Genomic DNA, 22742 nt, shown 5'->3' on the forward strand with positions numbered 1-22742 from the left:
ACATTTGACAAATAACCTGACCTTGCATGAAAGTGGAAAAACAATGAGCACTAGAGAGAGCACCTTGGATGCAAAAACTCAATATTATAGCAGCTTTCTTAAAATTTCTTAAAATGAATAAAAGCAGGTTCTTCCTCTTTTTCTCAAAATATGTCTTAATGTGAATACACAAAATGTACTATTTTAGCCATTTCAAAGTGTACAATTTAGTGACATTAAGTTTATCACAAGGTCATGCAACCATCACCACTATTTAGTTCCAGAACTTTTTAATCAGTCCAAAGAGAAGTCACTAAAGCACCTGGTAAAACTACTAATCTGCTTTCTGTCTCTACAGATTTTCCTATCCTGGATATTGCATATAAAAGGAAGGATACAGTATGTGGCCTTTTTTGTCTGGTTTCTTTTATTTAGCATAATGTCTTCAAGGCTCTTCCATGTGTTGTACCATGTATCAGTACCGCCTTCCTTTTTAAAGCTCAATAATATTTCATTGTGCAAATACATCACATTGCCTTTTCATTCATTCATCTGCTGATGAACATCTGGATTGTTTCAACCTTTTGACAACTGTGAATAATGCTGCTATGAACATTTGTACACAAGTTTTTTGGTTGAATACTTCTTTTCAGTTCTTTTAAGTACATATCTAGAAATGGAACTGAACCACCAAACTGTTCCCCACAACAGCCACACCATTTTATATTTTCATAGTAATGTATAAGGGTTCTAATTTCCCCACATTATCATCACTTGTTATTTTCTCTCTTTTTTTTTTAAGACCATCAACTTCATATGTGATAGGAAGTGATATCTCGTATTAAAGGAAAAAAAGGTTCTTTCTTATAATATAGTTAATTTTAGACTTAAAAAAAAAACTCATCTGCCCTCCAACTTTTCCTTTTAGTCATTGTTTATCCGTTTGGATTACCTTTGGAAAAATATCTAATACAAAATCATGAACACCTGGGGATTCATGAACTTAACAATAAACAAATATTAAGTATCTGCAATGCATACAGCAGGATGTCTCAAAACCATATAAACTCAATACCTTAAAATTCAGTATCTAGATTATTTTTCATCATTTTATAAGAGGTTAAACATACGTTCCTATTTTACTAATCATTTTCAATATCCTCTTTCAGTTTCCCTCAAACCCTCACTCTATGGAAAAAATTGGTTGTATATGACCTTAAACTAGAAGCAATTTCATTTTCCTTTCACATGCTAAAGCTGATACACACTGTACCTCTATCCAAACGACTAAATATGATTCCTTTCCTACTGCATTTCAACAAATCATACAGTCTATATATTACAGCAAAGCAAGACTTCTTATTCCTGAACACTCAGCAGTTACCATTCAGAATGCCCACCTCACGCCTGACAGTGAACACCTGATTTGACTACAGAATTTTGGTTTCATTCTTAAGTTATATACTACACTACTCTCAAGTTTTGTTTAAAAGAAAAAAAGAAGTTAAGTCACATATATCTGCTTTAGTGACAAATAAGTATCTATATCAAACTTTGTAATATTTATTTAACTATACCAGCAAAATATACCTTTGAAATCTATCCGAAGAAGATCAACTGAATTGCCTATTCTAGTAATATTTAGAGTACACAATTCAGTAAATAACAATCCATCAAGTAACGGTATAAAACTTATTCCTACTAACACACACTCTAATCAGGTTTCCAGAATTCCAGAATATTGTTATGTTTTATTAAATAATATAGATGTCCAATGCAAAGCATGGCAGGAAAGTAGATTTAAAAATAGTATTTAAAATGTTATTGAGTTTTGGATTATAATTCATAATTTTGAGGAAAAAATCCAATATTTACAATTTCAAATATCATATTTTTGATATGATACATTAAAATGTCTGCAATGTTCTAATTATTTTAAAACAGTTGTTTTAAATAAGGATAATATAATACAAAGTAATTTTCCATTACAATCACATGGATCTTTACCTGAAGGGTCTCTAGAGTAAGACTTGCCCTGAATAAACCCTGGCTTTGCCAGTTGTTTGATCCAGGCAGCAAATTTATCTGTTCTGTTCCTGTTTTTTTCAGCTGTAGAGGGTTTGGTACACTACCTACACCTGAGCAGGCTGATGTGAGAATTACATAAGCAATGTCTGTTATGCCCTTAACACACTGCTTCCTCGTATGCAGTAAGCATTCAGTTAAGTGCGAGTTTACTAACAATTACACACACAATCTTTCTGTCAAACTGGATACATGTATTAATCCTGAAGCGATTTAAACAGAAATGAAATTCAAAGAACAAAATAAATATACTGCCAGTATCCAAAAATATACAAAAAACATGTTTTAAAGTAGGACTTATCTAGGCCTCCTTGCTTCTTCCCTTCCACTTTCTTTTTTAAATAATTATTTGAAGGCTATCATGACTTATTTAGCACCTCCAACATCAAAGGAAGTAATAAATTCATCTTAACAATTAATGTATCTTATTTTTTAAACTGGACACAAGGCTGTTTTAAAAATTAGATCACAAAAATTTGAAATATTCATTCATTACAATGATCTTCACCTTGCCCAGTCCCAATAACAGGTAATCCAATATTAAATCTAAAGAGGAGAGAAATTTTTAATCCCTTGTAATGTCACCTAATTTGGAAAGATAAAATACTTTTCAATCATCAAGGGAAAAATAAAATAAATATAAAAAACAAAACATAATTCAATGTACAGTCAAAAATGGTAAAGTATCTATTGTACAGTATTTGCTATTATGTTTTCACAACAAATGCTGAAAAAGACCCTTACCTTTTATTTATGTATATTCTTGACAATCTATTTTGATCAAATGCACTTGATTTCATTTAGAGATATATTACAAAGTTAAATAAAATACAGTAACAGAAAGTAACAATAATCCAGCTCAAATGTTTAAGATTTATTAAGACATAATTCATACCATATGATTCACCCTTTTGAAGTATGTAATCAATGTTTTTCAGAACATTCACAGATATGCACAAACATCACCTTGATCAACTCTAGAACATTTTCATCACCTCACGAAGAAATCTGGAATCCTGTTATTTATTTCTCCTTATACACCCCACAGCCCAAAGCAACCACTAATCTACTTTCTAACCCTATAGATTTCTGTATTCTAGACTTCCAAATGAAAAGAATCATATATGTGGACTTTTGTGACTAGTTTCTTTCATTTTATTAACCTTTTCAAGGTTCATTTAAGTTCTAGCATATATCAGTAGTTCATCTTAAGGCTGGAAAATATTCTACTATATGGACGAACCACATTTTGTTTAACCATTCATCCACTGATGAGCATCTGGGTTGTTTATACCTCTGGCTACTCTGAATAATGATGTTATGTGTATCTGTACATACATTTTTGTGTAGACATATGTTTTCATATTTCTTGATACATACCTAACAGTGGAACTACTGAACCATATGGTAATTTGTTTAATCATTTGAGGAACTGTTTTCCAAAGTGCCTGGACCATTTTACATTCCCACCAATGGTATATGAAGATTTCTCCACATCCTTGCTAAGGCCTGTTATTATCTTTTTGATTCTAGTCATTCAGGTAAGTAAAAGTGGTCAATCTCACATGGTCTTGATTTTAGAATCCCAGAGATGGGGGAGCCTGGTGGGCTGCCGTCTATGGGGTCACTCAGTCGGACACGACTGAAGCGACTTAGAAGCAGCAGCAGCAACTAACTGTTGAGCACTTTTTCATGGGCTTATTGGCTATCTGTATATCTTTTGGGGGAGAAAATGTCTGTTCAGATGCTTTTTTCAAATGGGCTATTTGTCTTTTTATTGAATTTAAAAATTCTATATATTCTAGATACAAGTCTCTTAGAGGTATAATTTGCAAATGTTTTCTCCTTCTCTGTGAGCTATCTTTTCACTTTCTTAATGTGTCCTCTGAAGCACAAAAGTTTTTAATTTTGATAAAATCCAGTTTTACTGTTGTTTGGTCAGTAAGTTGTGTCCAACTCTTTTGCGACTGTGGACTATTGCCCACCAGGCTCTTTTGTTCACGGAATTTCCCAGGCAAGAATATTGGGAGTGGGTTGCCATTCTTCTTCTCCAGGGGAGCTTTCTGACCTAGGGATCAAACCTGCGTCTCCTGCACTGGCAGGCAGATCCTTTACTGCTGAGCCACCAGTGAAGCCTAAAGTCCAATTTGCCTGTTTATCATTTGGTTGCTCTTTTAGTGTCAGATGAATTTCTTGCCAAATCCAAAGTCATGAAGACTTACTCTTGTTTTCTTCTGAGAGTTTTATAGTTCTAGCCCTTGCATTTAGGTGCTGTATGTTAGTTCGTGCATGTGGCTATCCAGTTGTTCCAGCAGCGTTTGTGGAAAAGACTATTCTCTCCTCACTAAATAATTTTGACATCTTGGCTAAAAAAAACCATTTTACCATAGATTTATGAGTTTATCTCTGGACTCTCGCTTCTATTCCGTTGATCTATATGTCTGTCCTTGTGCCAGTACCACTCTGTCTTAATTACTATGGCTTTGCAGTTAAGCTTTGAAATCATGAAGTAGTGCTCTTTCTGTTCTTCTTTTTTTAGGATTGTTTGGCTATTGTAGGTTCCTTGCAATTCCCTATGAATTTTTGAAATCAACTTGTCAATTTTTGCAAATAGATCAGGTGACATTCTGACAGGAATTGGGCTGAATCAGTAGATCAGTCTGGGGAGTATTACCATCTTAGCATTAAGTCTTCTGGTCTGTGAACATTTATTTAGTATCCCATTTATTTAGATCTTCTTTAATTTCTTTTATCAATATTTTATAATTTTCAAAGTGTAAGTTTTGTACTTCTTTTGTTAAATTTATTCCTGAGTATTTATTTCTTGATGCTACCATGAATTGTTTTCTTAATTTCACTTTCAGACTGGCTCTTAATTTTTAACAATGTAAAAATGGAAGTATGATTATCTCTAGGAATAATGCCCAGAAGACAAAAGGCAAATTAATTTTCTAGAACATATAGCTTTTCCTGGCACCAAGGACAATGAAAAATTTCTTGCCTTTGACCTCATGAAAGAGACTCTATGCAATGTAATATACTACTTCCTCAATAATTATCCAACAATAAATATAACACCCAAGAAAGGAATCCAAATCAAAATCATGTGTAAGATCTTTTTAAAAATATAGATGTTCTGGTTCCACCCTAAGTCAAGATTTAGGGAAAAGGAGTGAATCAGGGCATGTGAATTTATAAGTATCTTTTGGTAATTTTGATATCCATGACTACAGATCTAATTTCTACAACTGTAATTATTGTACAATTTGTCTACATAAACGTGAAAAAATTATTTAAATGCACTGAGTTAAAAAAAATAATGAAAACTGCCTTGAACCACAGCAATTATGTTTTCCAACTTACTGGGTGATTTGCTGAGGCTCATCTTCTCCACGGGTTTTGCTAGCTTGGGTTTCTTGATAAAGGTTCCACCAGGCTTATTAAATGGCTGCATCATTTTTCTCTTTATTCCTCTTGCAGCAGCAACTGTCACATTGGTGGGTTTGTTTTGATAGTCAACAACAATTCCAGGTCTATGAATGCTTCCAAAATCACTCATATGCTGCAAATTTGTGAAATCAAGAAATATTAGCACAATATCCAAAGAAAAAGTATGAATTCATATATAAATTACATTTTATCTATCTAGAATTTTTCAAATGAAAATTCCTCAGAATGTAACTAAATTTTACAAGTCCACTCTAAATACACTGAAAAATTCTGTAAATTATTACAGGAACTCAAACCCAGTGAATCAGTATTTTTATTTCCACAAGAACAAATATGGATATTTCCTATTGTTTGATTCTTATGATTCAAAATTACTTGAGATCATAAACAACATTATGTGCCTGTCAGAATATTACCACTTGTACAACTCTCTGACAACTCCTCTTCAGAGTTCCTAATCGATGTTTTCCCATGAAAAGACCTTAAAAGAAATCTTTACTAAAACCTGGCTTAAAACTAAGATACACAAAGAAGACCATATCTGAAGTCTGAAGTTAAAAAAGATCCAGAAATGATTTAGGATTTCTCCCTGTTGAAAAAGGGATGAGAAGGCGAGATGGAACATTAGTATGAAATAGGAGAGTTAAAGCATAACCATGCATCAACTTCCAAGACACACTTCAGATAAAGAATTGCATCTGGCGTTCCATTCACATTCTTACCTAGAGAAACATATTCTCACCCAGAAGCCCAAGAAGCAAAAGTTTACAGACGAAGAGTCATGCAACCAAACGACTCTTTGTGTCCTTTCTTCTCGTCGTTAACAAAACCCACTATACCAAGAAGCCACATGTTCATACAAATTTATTCTACTAACCTTACTTTTAGAAGATAAAGATTGAGGAGTAATCTGAAGAGAAGGATCCAATGGGAATTGTACAAGTGAAGATTAAAAAGGAAAGACCTATTGGTTCATCTATTTCATTAACAGGAAGAAAGAAAGAAAAGTCGACTTCGACTAGAATGGTGGAAACAAAGTACAGGAATACCTGTTTTTCTATCATGAAAACAAAATTGGCATTTCAAGTGTCTTTGAGGAAAAAATCGTTTGCCTAAAGTAATATACAGCATGGAAAACATTAAGAGTTTTCCAAATTTTCAAACTGGAGTAGATTTTCAATTTCAAAATCCAAAGCCTATTATCCCAACTATTTTCAATTAATCTACAACCATAAAGCATGGTAGAACAGCAACATACTAGTTGCTTACATCTGTATATTATGCTTAGGAATACCTATCTAACCTTGAATAAATTAAGTGTTTCCAGGTGATTTAAATAGTTACATCAGAAAAATCTTTATTAATTATCCATTAAAGGTGCAATGCATTTTACATAAGTAACGAGTAACTGTTAAAAATGCAAAATTTCTACACAAGTATGACAAACTATGCTGATGTACCAAAGATTAGTGAGCAGTCAAAAATATGTGCCCTACTACGTTTTCTTAATAGAAGCACTTTCCTCTGCAAAGAGAATATTAAGAGCAACTGACTTCCAAAAAAAAAAAAACAATTCTTACATGATGGCAAAAATACAATATTCTTTATAAATCAAACTACATAATAACTCCACAATCTATGTACACTTCCTAGGTAAAATTTCTTGTCAGTCAAGTTACCTAAGAATGTAAAGGCATAACCTTTATACTACATATCCTGAAATTAAATATTTGAAGACTAGCATATTTATTCATTTAAGCAGTAATTTATAAAATATTACTTCCTGGGAAGAAGCCATAGACATGTTTCTATAGGGAGGAAATTATTTCTCAACAGTAAAACTAGTGACAGAGGTAAGACAGAACACCCAGCAAATACAACATATTGTAAGAGAGTGAGTTAGCAAAATTATACTGACCACAACTCATCTACAATCTACTATACATATCAACTTCCTCACCACGTAAACCTGGCTAAAGTACCCTCAGCTATCACCAACTGTTAGTCTCTCTTGTGTTTAATGTGAAATATGAAGCTTTGAAGAATTTCTATGTGCCGGAGTTTAGCAGCAAAGTATATACATGTTATCATACATTGCACCTTTAACCTACTCAGAAACTCCAAAAGGGTTCATTACCTTTAAAATAATCCAAGAACTGTCCCACTAGCAAAACTGCTAGTGTTTACAAGGAAAAATGCAACTCCTTTTAACCCCTTTTAGACCAAACCTAATATCCTCACCTTTTTAATAAAGGGAGATTTAGCAAAACTATATGAACAGTCATCTCACACTGCCATGTATTTTCTAAGGTACTGGGAAAACTTTTACAGGCAACCTAAAAATTATGCTTATGACTCAGCTTTTGCTTCAAAATACACTGGGATGAACAGTGTTTATTCTAGTTGAAAACCATGGTCTTGAAAGGGTTTAAAAGAGTGACTAGTGAAAAGAATCTGAAAAGATTCTGTTGTACTTACTCCTCGGCCTCGGCCTCTGCCTGTTGATGGTCCTCCAAAAGCATCATAGTTTCTGCTTCCAAACGTACTTTCAGGATAAGCAGGCGTTCCTCTCCCCCGAGAGCCTACAGGTGCAGGCTTCATATGGGGTGAAGAAAAACTGCTGTAGGAAGAGTAATTCTCTCTTCCTCTGTCCTCCATAAACCCAGGCCTCAATTTTGAACGGGAGTAAGGTGCTTCCCAGCTAGACCCGCCCTGGTTTCTACCTCCGAAAGAGTCAAGGCTATTCCGGTAGGAGCTCTCAAATCGACCACCATAACTACCTCCGAAGCGGCTTTGTTCGGGTTCATTAAAACCATAGCCAGATCTGTACAGATCTCGCCCACCCAGAGAAGACCTGGAGTCGTAAGACTCATAAGGTCCAAACCTGGAAGAGTTGCACAGTGAGGGAAAAAACAAAAGTAAGCTTACTAATGTTAGACAATTCAAAAGACAAATTATCAGATGACATTTATCAACTAAAATTCATTTATACCATACTGGTTTGCAGTTCTACTTTTATTCACACTTGATTAGGGCTGGGCAGTTCAACATGAGACCAGATAGAAAGCTATCTGAGTCAGTGTTTAAATATGAATTGAGTTAAGTACCCTTAGCTTAAATATCTGCTTTTTGGCAGCTATTTTATTAGAAAAGATTTGTCTGTCATTATTTAAGCCCAGCCCTAGTCTTGGAAAAAGTCATTTGTTAAAGTTCACAGACGACTCAAACTTTCTTTGAACCCATCTCTAATACTGTAAAATACAAAATATTTACAACATTTTGGCTTTCAATAGGGACACAAATTGAAGACTACAAAGATGCAGGCTACTTGTGACACAGAAGAGATCCTTTTGCACCCACAATAATCTATATGACAAAACTGCTTCAGTATGTCTACAGCAGTCAAAATTGGGAGAATTATCTGGTTATACAATTTAACAACCTGCTAAACTTTGGTTAACGTTAATAATCAATTCTTAGTCACTTTTCACTTGTATAGTAATAAATCTACAAATCTAGAAGAATAAGCACATAAAACAGAACATAAAAGACCACCAATATATACCTTTTGCATATGAATTTTCAAGGCAGATTAGAAAGAATACATTTTATAATGTCTTCAATTATTTGAAAAATTATTCCCTATCTTCAATTATTTGAAAATTATTCCTATTATCACATGAAATTATCACATAAAGCTACTCTAAAAAAGGGAGCACACAGTCTCCTTAAGGTTTTAATAGAGTCAACAGAAGAAACAAATCATACTTCTCACCAAAGCATGGATTACAAAAGTTGCTTATCTTACAACATAGTTTTATAAAGGCCCACAATTACATGAAATAAATTATAACATCTACATAGTTCACACACATTACATTTACAGTGTAACAGGGCAGCAACTGATAAAGTAAAATATTTAAATGTGTTACATTACTTCAATTACTTATCACTAAATAGAAGGCACTTTACTTCTGAACCCTAGTAACCATATAAAAATCATTCCTCTTTTCAACTACATTTTTCAAAATATCTATCACATAAGCAAAATTGTTGTATCTATTTTCCTGATTTTTCTCTACTATAAACCATAATGGCACACTTAAGCAGGAAAAAGGAAAGTAAGCATCATTCAATCCATCCTTAGGGAAACCAGATCCTTCAATTTATGAAGAAGGACAATACTTTCAAAAAGTTTCCTAACTAGTTTTACTTATATCAATATTTAGTAGGAATCTCTGTACCTCCTTGGCCTAAAATGTGGTCAACCCTAAAGCCTAAAGCAGTTCAGCTAGGTTTAAGCTTTACACAGCATCAACAATGAAACATAAGTACAATCAAAACTGTACTGCATTAAAATAAACAAAGATATTGTATTCATTCATGGCTTTAATATAAAGCTCCTAGTCTAGACCACAAGTGTTTCTGGCATAAGTAGAACCTGCCAATAAATAACCTAAACATGATTTAAAGAATATTTTTATTATTACAATATGCTCTTGTAACTCACATTAAAACTAAAATTAAAAGAATAACTATCTTAAATGTTTCTTACAAACTGAGTGTTGCTAAACAGGTTGGGTTAATTTCATTTTAGTCAAAGACTGTTTTGCTACTCTATAAAGCATTCCACATTAGTAAATACATTTTTGAAAAATCATAAGAAAAAGCTTCACAAATAATATTTCCAATAATATTTTTATATCATTTGTTTAGGGCATTTTGACTGACAAGGAGTTAAAAAAAATCACTGCTAAAGACAGAAAATCTTACTCTAGTATAATGAAATAATGGTTTTCCTAAAGTAATGTCTGCCAATGATGTTGAGACAGTTTTTATAACCATTAACACCTTTAAACATTTAAGGTGATTATTCAGTTCTAAATATAGTTTAAGTATCATAACATTCCTAAAGAATACTTAAATCATCTAGAATCTTATAGTCATCTACTTATTTGGCTAAGTGATGAAGCAATTTACCTGCTACCCCCACCACCACCACTGTGATTGTCCATGCCATATGACTGGTTTAGGTAGGAGTCCATGGATCTTTGACCCCCATAGGATCCATGGCCATAGTCACGATCCATCCCTATAAAGAGTTTAAAAAGAAAAAAAATTAAATGATGCTCACCTTTACTGGCACTCAAAAGAAGAATTTTTAGATAAACATCCTTGAATGCCAGACCTCCGTAAGATCCAGGGCCATAATCACGATCCATTCCTAAAAGATAGTTAATAACAAAAAGTCAGTAAAATACCATTCTCTTCAGGAATCTTTGTATAAAACACAAGATATTCATATCAGTCACCTGAAATGATAATTCATTGTTAACATTAGCTAAATTCACACTAGACACTGAGGGAAAAACCATACAGATTATAATCTAATGAAAAACCGATCTGCTAATGAAATCTAATTTTTTTTAAAAAGCTATCAACTAAAAAGTTCAACATTAAAATTACCTTCAATTTAGCCAATATTTACACGACAAGGGTACTACCATAGGGTCCTATGTCATATAATCTACTGAAAAATCAGATTTGCCAATAAGACCTGATTAAAAAAAACCTATCAACTAAAAAGTTCTATATTAAAATTATCTTCAATTTAGCCAATATTTACGTGACTTAGGATACTACCATAGGGTCCTATGTCAGGTGCTACAATAGTACATAGTTAATAATTCCTATTCTCAAGAAAATAAGGTATTTAATAATGTTAAAAGGAAAAAAAAATTTATAGTATCGTTTTCTGCATCTGCTGCTGTTGCTAAGTCACTTCAGTCGTGTCTGACTCTGTGCAACCCCATAAACGGCAGCCCACCAGGCTCCCCCATCCCTGGGATCCTCCAGGCAAAAATACTGGAATGGGTTGCCATTTCCTTCTCCAACGCATGAAAGTGAAAAGTGAAAGTGAAGTCGCTCAGTCGTGTTGGACTGTTCGAGACCCCATGGACTGCAGCCTACCAGGCTCCATGGAATTTTCCAGGCAAGAGTACTGGAGCGGGTTGTCATTGCCTTCTCCTTTCTGCATCTAACTCCTCTCAAAACATCTAAAAATCCGAGGCAGCCTCATTTTAAATATGCCCAATTGAAATAGTTCATACAGTAATTGAAATAGATATTTTTAAAAAGTAAAATCAGAGTGGGGCCATTATGTGATACTCTGCATATAAATAATGACTCAAATATTTAAATCCTCAAATACTTTGAATAAAGTATTTGAATGAATGTGAATTCTAGCAATGTAAACACTAAAAAAAATTATAATCAAAGCACTAAGTGTATTTAATTACAATTCCTATAATTCCACCTACATCCCCACCTCTGACATAAAAAACAAATACAACAAAAAAGGTAATAAAATGAATTTACTATGATCATAAAATTGAAAAAAATTTAAAAACCGTTTACCTTGTATTTCCTATAAAGTCCTTTAAAAGTCTTCATTTATCACCCTCTCCAAGTTTTATGTACTAAGAGTATACACAAAGCAAGTACATTTATTTTTATTTTTTAAAAAACACTAAATTTTAATTATAATTACATAAATATTCTGGTCCTAACAACAAAATCTTGCAGCTTTAAACCTGAAAGCAACCTAAATGATCATATTTAACCTTTTCATTTGATAGATTATGGAACCAAAAAGATGAAATGATTTTCCCAAAGTCTATAAATATCCACCACTTTAGCTTCACACTGTTGCTTCTACATGAAACACTCTCTCTATTGCCCAAATAATAGCTTATTGAAATTCTTTAATTTTTTAAAGTCCATTTCAAATACTAACCCTTTTAAGAACACCTTGCTGATGTTGTCTCAATTGATTATTGTCTCTTTCTTTTGAATATCTGCAAAAGTCTGTAGTTTTTACATGGTGTTTATGATATTCTGCCTTATACAGTATTCTGCTATCTGTGGCCTCATTTATTTAATCTTTTTTTTTCCTTGACTGCACCATGTGGCATGCGGGGTCTTAGTTCCACAACCAGGGATCAAATCCATGCACCCTGCAGTAGATGTGTGTAGTCTTAAGCCACTGGACCTCCAGGAAAGTCCTGTGACCTCACGTTAAATGTACACTAGTCTTGTGGTTAAGGTCTCTTTTTTACTAGTTTTTTATGTACCCCAGGCCTGTAAGTTTCAATAGCCCGTTGACCACTAGTTGCCAGGACCCTTTCAGGGGATCCACAAGATCAAACTATTTTTATAAACATTATTGATACCAAAACATTATTTGCCTTTTTCACAGTGATGAAAATTTTTTTGCATTGAAGATGCAAAACCACTGGTGGGTAAAACAGTTTTTGCTATAGCACAAATCAAGGCAGTGACACCAGACCACACTAGTATTGATAGCTGTATTGCACACTTGCAGTAAAAAGTAAAATACCAAAGATAATAAAAATAATAAAATAATCTTCACTTAAAGAATGTCCTTGATGAAGAAGTGAAAATTGGCAATTTTATTAAATCATGACCTTTGTGTATACTTTACGATATTCTGGATAGTAAAATGGAAAGTATACATAAAACAATTTTGCTGCATATCACTGCATAAAGTTTCATTAAGTGCCATCATTCTCTTTAGGAAAAGCCACTGAATTAGCCATTTTTTTACAAGGAATACTGTTTTTACTAAAAGGAAAGACTGACATTCAAAAACTATGGCTTTCAGACTTGAGCATCTGGCAAACACTTTCTCAAAAATGAAGTGGAACTGTCACTTCAAAGAACAATTGATAGTATTTGTTGCCAAAGATAAAATTCAAGCACTCATGTGAAAATTAAAATTTAAAACTTGAGTTTGACGGTTTCCCAATACTTAAAAGGCTTTTCTGATGAAACTGACACTGGTATTACTGAATACAACTTTTTAATTTCTACAATAAAATCTGCCAATATTTGAAAAATCTGAATAAACCAGTATTTTTCAAATAACTAATACCTGATATTACAGGATTACACATCATTAAAAGATCCATTCAAAGTACAAGGCATAACAATGGATTTTAATGACAAAAAGTTTGTCATACCAATATACAAAAAGTATTAATGAGCTATTCTAAATGTTTTTTGTCTATACTAAGACTTCAAATCAAGTTCATATTAAGACAGCACACCTCAATTCAGACTATCCACACTGAAAGTACTCAACAGTCATACATGGTTAGTGTCTATTAGTGTCTACCACATCAGATAACACAGTTCCAGACTAATGAAAGTCATTTGTCTTTAGAGTTGATAAGTATACAATATAAGTCGCTCATATCTCTCAAACAGAGGACAATTTTGACATTAAGATGAAGACTTCAAAATAAAAAGCTTTCCTCTAAAAAGTATTAAAAAGTAATTTTAGAGTTAGGTTCAGTTAGGTACACAAAACAAAAAAACTTAAATTGCTACTTCTGCTAATTTCTATTTTCAGTCAGCAGAGGCTGCCTTTGGATACTAAATCCTTCAGTTTTTTGATTCTGTATATTTTTACTTCACTACAAAGTCATAAATTACTAACATTTATTGAACACTCACCTTTTCCCAGGCACTAGAGAGTACACAAAGATTAATAGAGCTATCTCTACACAGCAATGTCTTTTGGTTTATTGCTCACAGTACTGTCACTAATCAGTTAGTTAAAAAGGAGAAGAGTAAAAGTCTTAATAGATACTGCATATAATCAGTGTTGATTATAGGGACAGAGTCTATAAGAGGACCATGACCATTTACATATCTTCCAGGTTACTGAATGAATTTAAAAGTCACTTTAAAAATAAAGTTATTAAGACTATAACATATCTTTACTGTTAACAGTAAATGAGAACAAGGATATACTGTACAACATAAGGAATACTGCAGTATTTTATAACTATATTATATATAACCTTCAAAAATTGTGAGACACTGTTATACATCTGACATATTTAGCATTCCATCAATTATCCCTGAATAAAATATATATTAAATAAGAAAACTATTCACTCAAAATTAATCTGACATATTTTAAATCAAATCTATTCTACTGATTTGATTACACCCTTCTGGCTCAGCTGGTAAAGAATCGAAATGCGATAGACCTGGAATCAATCCCTGGGTTGGGAAGATTCCCTGGAGAAGGGAAAGGCTACCCACTCCAGTATTCTGGCCTGGAGAATTCCATGCACTACAGTCCATGGGGTTGCAAAGAGTCAGACATGACTGAGTGACTTTCACTTTTCATAAATGATAAGCTCAACAAATGTTACGTTCACTTATAATTAAATCACAAGAGGCGTGGAGTAGTATGAAAAAACAACTGACATGATCAAAATAACTAACAAGTTGTGTAACACTAAGTCGTGAATGAGACCACTTTTTATCACCTCCACACTACTATCAGCCCGGTACAGGCCACCAGCATATCTCATCTACATTACTGCAACAGCCCCCCAGCTGATTTTCCTGTTTTCATTTCTGCAACCTTTCTGTTCATTCTCAAGAAAATAGCTAGCAGAATTCTGTTAAAGTGTAAGTTAAATTATATTCAATGCCCAGTACCTTCCAGTGGCTTCCCAACTTACTCCAAGTAAACAAGCCTTTAGATGATCTATAAGACCCTATATCAGTGGTTCTTAACCATGGGCAATTTTGACCCCCAGAGGGGGTCAAACAATGAAAACATTGTTGGCTGTCACCAAAATGAGTAATGGGTGCTGCCTGCATCAAATGACAAGAGACCAAGAATGCTCCTAAAACATTCTACAGTGCATAGGACACTCCCCCACAACAAAGAATTACCTAGTCCAAAATGTCAACAGAGACAAAGTGGAGAAATCTTTCCCTTTACCTCTTAACTTGATCTATTTCCACTTAATTTCATCATCTGTGATCCCGCCTTACTCACCCCACTCTAGCTATACTAGGTCCCTTGCCGTTCCTAGAGGACAACAGGTATACACCCATTTTTTCATCTACTATTCCCTCTGCCTGGAATGTTCTTCCTCTGTGTCTGTGCTGCTCACACCCTCAATTCTTTAAGGTCTTCACTTTCTATTACTTCTTGTGTGTTAAGCATATTGTCTTTGACTTTCACTGACTTCTGGCTACATACTCCTCCCTATTCTAACCTTGTTTTAAGATCACTCAGCAAAAATCATCTGCTGTAGTCAAGCCCATCTTCCTAAGTCACTCTGAAGCACAATGCACTCAGCCCTACCTGTGTTCCTGCTTTCCCTTTATCAGAAATGCTTTCCCTTTTTTTGTCTATTTATAAAAGAAGAAGGAAATATGGAGACAATGGCATAGCTTGCATCTTCATCTCCCTCAACTCTGTGCTCAAGTTACCCTGTTAGCGATTCTTACCCTTGCTAATCTCTTTAAAATTTTAACACACACACATACACAGCTGTCCTGTGTTATTATTCTCCCAAGCAATTGCTGCAATACAATAAATATTACTTCTTGTTTACTATTTCACCCCACTAGACTGTACACTTCAAAGGCAGGAATATTTGTCCGTTTTGTTCACTACTGTATTGCCAGCTCCAATAACACTATCTAATACAAAACATTCAGTAAATATCTGTTGAATGAAGCCAAATTACAACCCTGAAATTAAGTTCCTCATTTATAAAATGTAGATAACTCAGGCCTCAGTGTTGTCAAGCAGTGTTCTTTAACCAGAGGTGCATTCTAAAATGATTCAAAGTATCAATAGTTCTTAAAGCTGACACAGTTGGGACCATTTACCCTAAAAATTAAGATTCAAGAGGAATAGAGTATGACCTAAATAGATACATTTTGAAAAAGCTCCACAGGGGAGTCTAACAATCACCCTTAAAGGAAAACCACTAATGGAACTAAAATTAAGAGAAAAAAAAGTCTAACATTTAACTGCTAGAAAAAAAATCTAACTTGAAAAGATACATGCACCCCGATTTTCACAGCAGCATTATTTACAATAGCCAAGATACAGAATAATCTAAGTGTCCATCAATAGATGAATTGATAAAGTTGATGCAATGTGATATATATGTATGCATATACATGGAATACTACTTTTGCCATGAAAAAGAATGGAATCGTGCCATGTGCAACAACATGGACAGGCCTTGAGGGCATATGCTAAGTGAAATAAGTGAAGTAAGAATGATAAAAACTGTATGACTTCATTTACATGTAGAATTTAAAAAAAAAATCAAAACAAAACAAAGCAAAAAAATCCAAGCTTGTAGACATAATGAACAGATTGGTAATCACCAGAGAAGGGGGTGGGAGTCGTTGAAATGGGTGAAGGGAGTTGAAAGGTAACAACTTCCAGTTATAAATAAATCAGGGGGATGTAATATACAGCATAGTGACTATAGTTAATAATAGTGTATTGCATGTTTGAAAGTTGCTAAGAAAAGTAAATCTTAAAAGTTCTCATTGCAGGAAAACTATATGTGGTGATCAAGGGTTACCAGACTCACTGTTGTGATCATTTCACAGCATATATAAATACAGGATCATTATGCTGTATACCTGTAACCTAGTATGTTAGATGTCTACTACACCTCAATGTGCTTGTTTTCAAAAGAAGGTCCTAACGTCAGTGACAGAATTATTTTAAGCTTTTTCTTTTTTTTTCCCCACAATCCTGTATGTTAAGAAAATAAACTTCTGACCCTCTATGATTCTGTATTTCAAAGTCCTATATTTAGGCATCAACTCTCTGGAAATCATGGAAATAATGGAAATCATGGCCTTGTATCATTCCAAATCTCTTTGGTAAAAGTACAAGTACTGTTCACTCCAGTTCCCAATCCTGGATTCATTGTTATGCATCCCTCTCAATTTTCTACTCACTACTAGGCAGCCTGAAAGTTCTGCTAACTTTCTCAAGAAATGGCTTAATATTTTAAAAATTACTGTCATTACCTCCCAAGGTGTAAAATCCCTACACCTGAATTTATGAAACTTGATAATCTTCCTTCTTGATAATTTTCCAGTTTTCAAAATAACCTACACGTGGATGAAAATTAAACTTCTTTTGGTAACTTTATTATATCACTCTCCTGCCCAAAAATATGTTTTTCAGCACTCAATATATATTGACTTTTCCTATATGTTTAACCTTTTTAGCTGACATCAAATTTGAAGTTTCTCTAAATTCCTAGAGATGATAAGTAGCAATTAACTGTATGGTAATTATTCTCATGAAATGACACAGTCTTCTTTGTTTAGTAGTACATTTGCTTCAGTTTTATTTTGTGAATAGATTACATTCTGTACAACAGTTGAAAGTTGCATTTTTCTGGCAATCAGGGAATTTAATTCCACTCTCTGGGGTCCTTCATATAATGCTTTTATAACCTCTTGAACTGTTCCATGCTCTTCTTTATGTTCTTAGCCCGTCTGGCAAAGCCTTATCTCTAATCTAAACTATCAAAACTCTACCCCAATTGTATTCTGCATATGTCATGATTTTATCTAGCTCTTTAGTCACTCTGATGTCATACTTATATTGATAAGGCTTCTTTATACGCTCTAGACAGTTCTTAATATACTAACATATTTGGACACATTAAAGCAAATGACCTCAAAAACAGGTCAAAATGAATTATGAAAGCAGCAATATAAAACCAAGCCAATAATCCACTTAATCTACATTACTCAATACCAAAGCCTCTAACTCAACAAAAATAACTCAGCTAGTTTCTTATAAGCCATCACTCAATACAGTCAGGGCCTTTTGGAATAAAGAACTCAGAATTCAAATAAAGAGTCAAACTACTCTGAATAGCCCTAAGGTTTTCTGATTCCAAATTTCCTAACTCAAATACTATACATAGTATGACAACATTAACACTAACACATCCAAAGACTAAACAATGACTGAGACAAGGTAGAATTTCCTTCTTACATTGGTACTTTAGATGGGTGACAAAAAAACTGAGATGCATTCCCTTAATGTATTTTAGATCAAATGAAAGAGGATACTCACCATTAAAGCTCTGATAAGTATTTCTGCAAGCAGAGTGTGTATAATCTATGAAGACACATTTAACAGAAAGGAATTAGTGCAATATTAGCAAAAATCTTGAATGATATACCCACTTACTAAAAACAAACACAATTTTTAAACTGCCATTAACTCAACTATCTGCAAAAACAGGGTGTTAATAATTATATATACTTCATATAGGAAAATATATATCCCTTTCTTTTCACTATCTCCCCAAATGGCAGGTTTATCATCCAAATCATGGTAATGCAAAAATTAGTTAATAAAACCTGATATATAATTAAGGCCAAAAAAGGAGATCTAGTACTGATTTATACAGCATAACAAAAGGGAAGGCTGATAAATTATATATCCAACAATGCAAAAAACAGGGACATGTGAGAATTGATTCTATATATATTTTTTTCCCAATGTACTATTTCTCAGCGCTTAATTTGCTCTCTATAAAGATTTTAAGATCTTATTTGAGAAATGCACATTCATATGTGTATACCTGTGTGTGCTATTTCTATTCAGGATGTGGCATCATTATCAAAGATCATAATTTCTTTGTCAAAACTAATTTGGCAATTGTTAAATCCTTTAGTTAATTCTACTAACAAATAGGAATTTAATAGAGCAGTCCTTTGGATACAATAGACTCCAACTACACTGTACAGGATTAGAGTTCAACATATTGTCAGGCAAATTCCATCCCCCAAAAAAAGCAGGAGGGGAAGGGAGGGAGCAGGAGGGAGGGAACATTTTATCAGTGACATTGTTTAGAATTTTATGCTTCACACTGTTTAGAACTGTGGGCAGATGGTGATAATAAAAAGTAAACATCCTAAGACAATGGGTTCCTTCATGGGGGGAGGGAACCATTTCCATCACTCCCTCCTCCCACACTGGTAGTTTCTGCTGCACCTTGGGTGTTGGTACTGTCACCAAAGTTTGGTGTGAACACAGAGCAACATATTTTTTAAATTCATTCCCAACTCTGGCATTTCAAATATTCAGTTTAAAGGTAACGATATCAAAATGAGTCAAAGTTCAACTAAAACAAACACTAGAGTGTGCTACTGTTAATATCTGAACTTCCTATTTCAAAGTAACTTAAAAGTATCCACAAAAGGTTATTCCAGTCCCTTTTCATATACTTAGCTTCCCTGGTAGCTCAGACGGTAAAGCGTCTGCCTACAATGCGGGAGACCCAAGTTCGATCCCTGGGTCGCAAAGATCTCCTGGAGAAGGGAATGGCTACCCACTCAGGTAGAGCCTGGAAAATCCCATGGACTGAGGATCCTGGTAGGCTACAGTCCATAGCGTCGCAAAGAGTCGGACACGACTGAGTGACTTCACTTTCATACACTTAGACTTGGCAGCTTTAATTCTTTGTGGCATGAAATCAAATCAAAGATCAAAAGATCATTTAATCAGGCTCAGCATATTCAAAGTTGGTTGGGTTAGAGGCTTACGACTAATTAGTGAAGCCATTTTATTCAGAAACGCCCGGTAACTCAGGAGTAAATTCAGTATATTCACATCCCTTTTCATGTCTCCCTAATGCTGTCATTACGTACTCATCTTATCCTGACACCAATCACTATAAAAGTTGAGCAAGATTTGAAGACAATATGAAGACCAAATTAATTTTATTTCGTGAGCGTATTAAACGGTTTAAAGAACTGGTGTTTAAGAGACGACCGAAAGGTACTGCTCATTTAATTAAACAGCAGTCCATCCCAGGCGGCTGTGTGTAGGTCTGAATTTGAAGGGCACGTGATGCTGTGCCAAAATTTTGACTAACTTAACACAATGTCCAGAGAAAACGCTTTGGTTCACAGAAGCATTTTAAATTTAGGGATTAACGCCCGGACACTCTTTGTTAGCGGATAAACATCCCACTTTGCTAACCAGAAATACCTTAACGTTCCATTCTGGATGGAGATCTACTATACTTAATCACTTACAGACGCCCTTTAAACTCATCTTAAAAACTAAGACAACCAAGGAACACGATCATGAACAAGCCTCAGAAAATCCTATCTGGCAAGTAGTAACCTGGACTTGGGGATTTACTAAAAGGACGATCTGGGTCGCTGCCCACCGGGCGAGCGCGAGCCGCGGCGGGGGAGGCCCGCTCGCCCTCTTGCCCAGAACGGGAAGTTGGAGGCTTCCTGGCAATCTGCTCGCAGCGGGGCGGGGGCCGATCTGGGGACTCCGGAGGCCGCGGCGCTCTGGGAGCCTCCTTCCCCGCGCCGAGGCCGGAGCGGAATTCAGGGTCGCGGGCCGCAGCGGGCGCCGGGCGGGGCGATTCGGGCGCGCGGGTCCCCACCGAGGCCGACTCCAGGCACTGGGCCCGAGGCGGGCAGGCGGGCCGACGGCCTCTAGGCCCGCAGAACAAAGCCCACACGGCCATCTTGAGACGGTAAACAGACCCCGGGGGCAGGCCACCCCGCCTGCCGCCCGCCGCGGTGACCAGCCAGAGGCCGCGCTTACCGTCCTCGAAGTCCATGGCGGAGGCTCGGGGCCGACGGCCTCGGCGGCGCTTGGCTACTCTGTGGCCGGAGAAGAGCACCCGTGACCCGCGGTTCCACACTACGAGTCAGCGCGACCAAGAGCGGCGCTACCGGCCCGGGAGCCGCAGGCCACAGCGAGGCTGGGGGGCGGGCCCGGCCAGCGCTGCCAGCCGCCGCAGCGCAGCCCGCGACTGGCTGGCGCGGGCTGGGGGGCGGGCCCTCGAATGGGGGCGGGAAGCAGGTCTGCTGTCGCGCTCCCAGGTGCTGACCCTCTCGGAGCCGCCGAGGGGCAAGGAAGGTTAAAAAGGAGCCCGAAAGATTGGCCGGGCTCAAGGGAAAGAAAGCCGGGTTTTCCGGAAGGTCGGGCTGAAGCCCGCCATGTTTGATTCTGGCAAGAGCGAAAGGATCTGCTTGGAATACCTTCCCTCTTCCCGAACTAATATACCACGTGCCGACCTTTCCCTTTTTATTGGCTGATAATGACTGATCGGAAAATGTAAAAAACAAAACAAAACAACAAAAAAACCTTATGGAGTTTCTGCCGTGGCGATTCAGAAGGCCAGGATATTTTTAGACCTCTGTGAGCAGAGGACAGGGAGGCCTGGCGTGCTGCAATTCCTGGGGTCGCAAAGAGTCGGACACTACTTAGCGACTGAACTGACTGACTGAGCAGAGAACAGATTGCTAAATAGGGAACAGTTACGAGTGTGATCCAAGACAGACCACGGTCGAGTTCTGAATTTCAAGGTGCAAAATGAAAGTGTTGTAAAAGTTAACAGAGGGAAGATTTTTGGAAGGAGTCATCCAGAACTTGAAGAACAACCACGGGCAAACACATATCAACATATTTTGGTACATATTAACACTGTATTTGGAGAAGGAAATGGTAACCCACTCCAGTATTCTTGCCTGGAGAATTCCGTGGACAGAGGAGCCTGGCAGGCTACAGTACATGGGGTCACAAAGACTCGGACACGACTGAGCAAGTTATCACTCAGCATTGTATTATTGTCACTTTGGAAATAGTGTTGAGGACAGTGGGCAAAGTCACTCGCCAATAAGACAGTGTGGGAAAAGACAACTGTGTGGTCATTCTAATCCTGGAGCAGCTTGAACTCCAGGTTAGATAATATTTTTTCATAGAGCAAATCGTGTCAATGATGAGTTGATCACAGGATAGGAAATCATGAATAAAGCCGTTTGCCCTTCTTTGAAGTCCATTGAGTTTCCAGAACCAAGTTCCAAGAAACAGTCTCTGGAAACATAACTAAAGGAAAAACTCACAGGTATACTAAGGAAGGTGTATGACTGTAGCCCCAGTGGCGCAGAGGTAAATAATCCACCTGTCAATGCAGGAATCACAAGCAATGTGGGTTTGATCCCTGGGTTGGGAAGATCCCCTGGAGTAGGAAATGGCAATGCACTGCAGTATTCTTGTCTGGAAAGTTCCATGGACAGAGGAGCCTGGCGGGCTACAGTTCCTGGACACGACTGAGCACAGCCCCAGATCTGGGTAGGGTACTGTTCCTTCCTCCTCGCTTTCCTTCTCCACCCTCATTGATTCACCCAGTTCTCCACCCTTACAGTGTTTTCTTCTTTTTTTCCCTCCTATGCATGTTTTCTATTCACCAGAGCAGAACATGTTGAAAACTGAACTCATAATTTCCTTCCTCAAACCTGTTCATCTTCTTTTATTCTTTCATCTGTGAATAATGCTGTGTGAGTGGCATCATGAGCAA

General features: G+C 36.0%; 1 protein-coding gene across 4 annotated transcripts in view; it reads right to left on the bottom strand.

Moving 5' to 3' along the window:
- Positions 1–21112, bottom strand: part of ZNF326 (zinc finger protein 326) — a 37246-nt gene extending 16134 nt beyond the window's left edge. The window contains exons 1-6 of one of the 4 annotated variants that reach the window (XM_068964491.1): positions 20984–21112; positions 18482–18526; positions 10703–10738; positions 10495–10606; positions 7993–8398; positions 5428–5626 (exon numbers count right to left, since the gene is read on the bottom strand). In XM_068964491.1, coding sequence (XP_068820592.1) covers positions 5428–5626; positions 7993–8398; positions 10495–10606; positions 10703–10738; positions 18482–18526; positions 20984–20999 — 814 coding nt within the window. In that variant the 5' untranslated portion in view covers positions 21000–21112. Of the gene's footprint in view, positions 1–5427; positions 5627–7992; positions 8399–10494; positions 10607–10648; positions 10739–18481; positions 18527–20983 lie in introns of those variants that run through there. The other 3 variants (XM_068964493.1, XM_068964494.1, XM_068964495.1) reach the window with 3 other exon arrangements.
- Positions 21113–22742: the final 1630 nt, after the last annotated feature.

The sequence above is a fragment of the Capricornis sumatraensis genome, chromosome 2 (genome assembly GCF_032405125.1).
Source record: "Capricornis sumatraensis isolate serow.1 chromosome 2, serow.2, whole genome shotgun sequence".
Classification (NCBI taxonomy): Eukaryota; Metazoa; Chordata; class Mammalia; order Artiodactyla; family Bovidae; genus Capricornis; species Capricornis sumatraensis.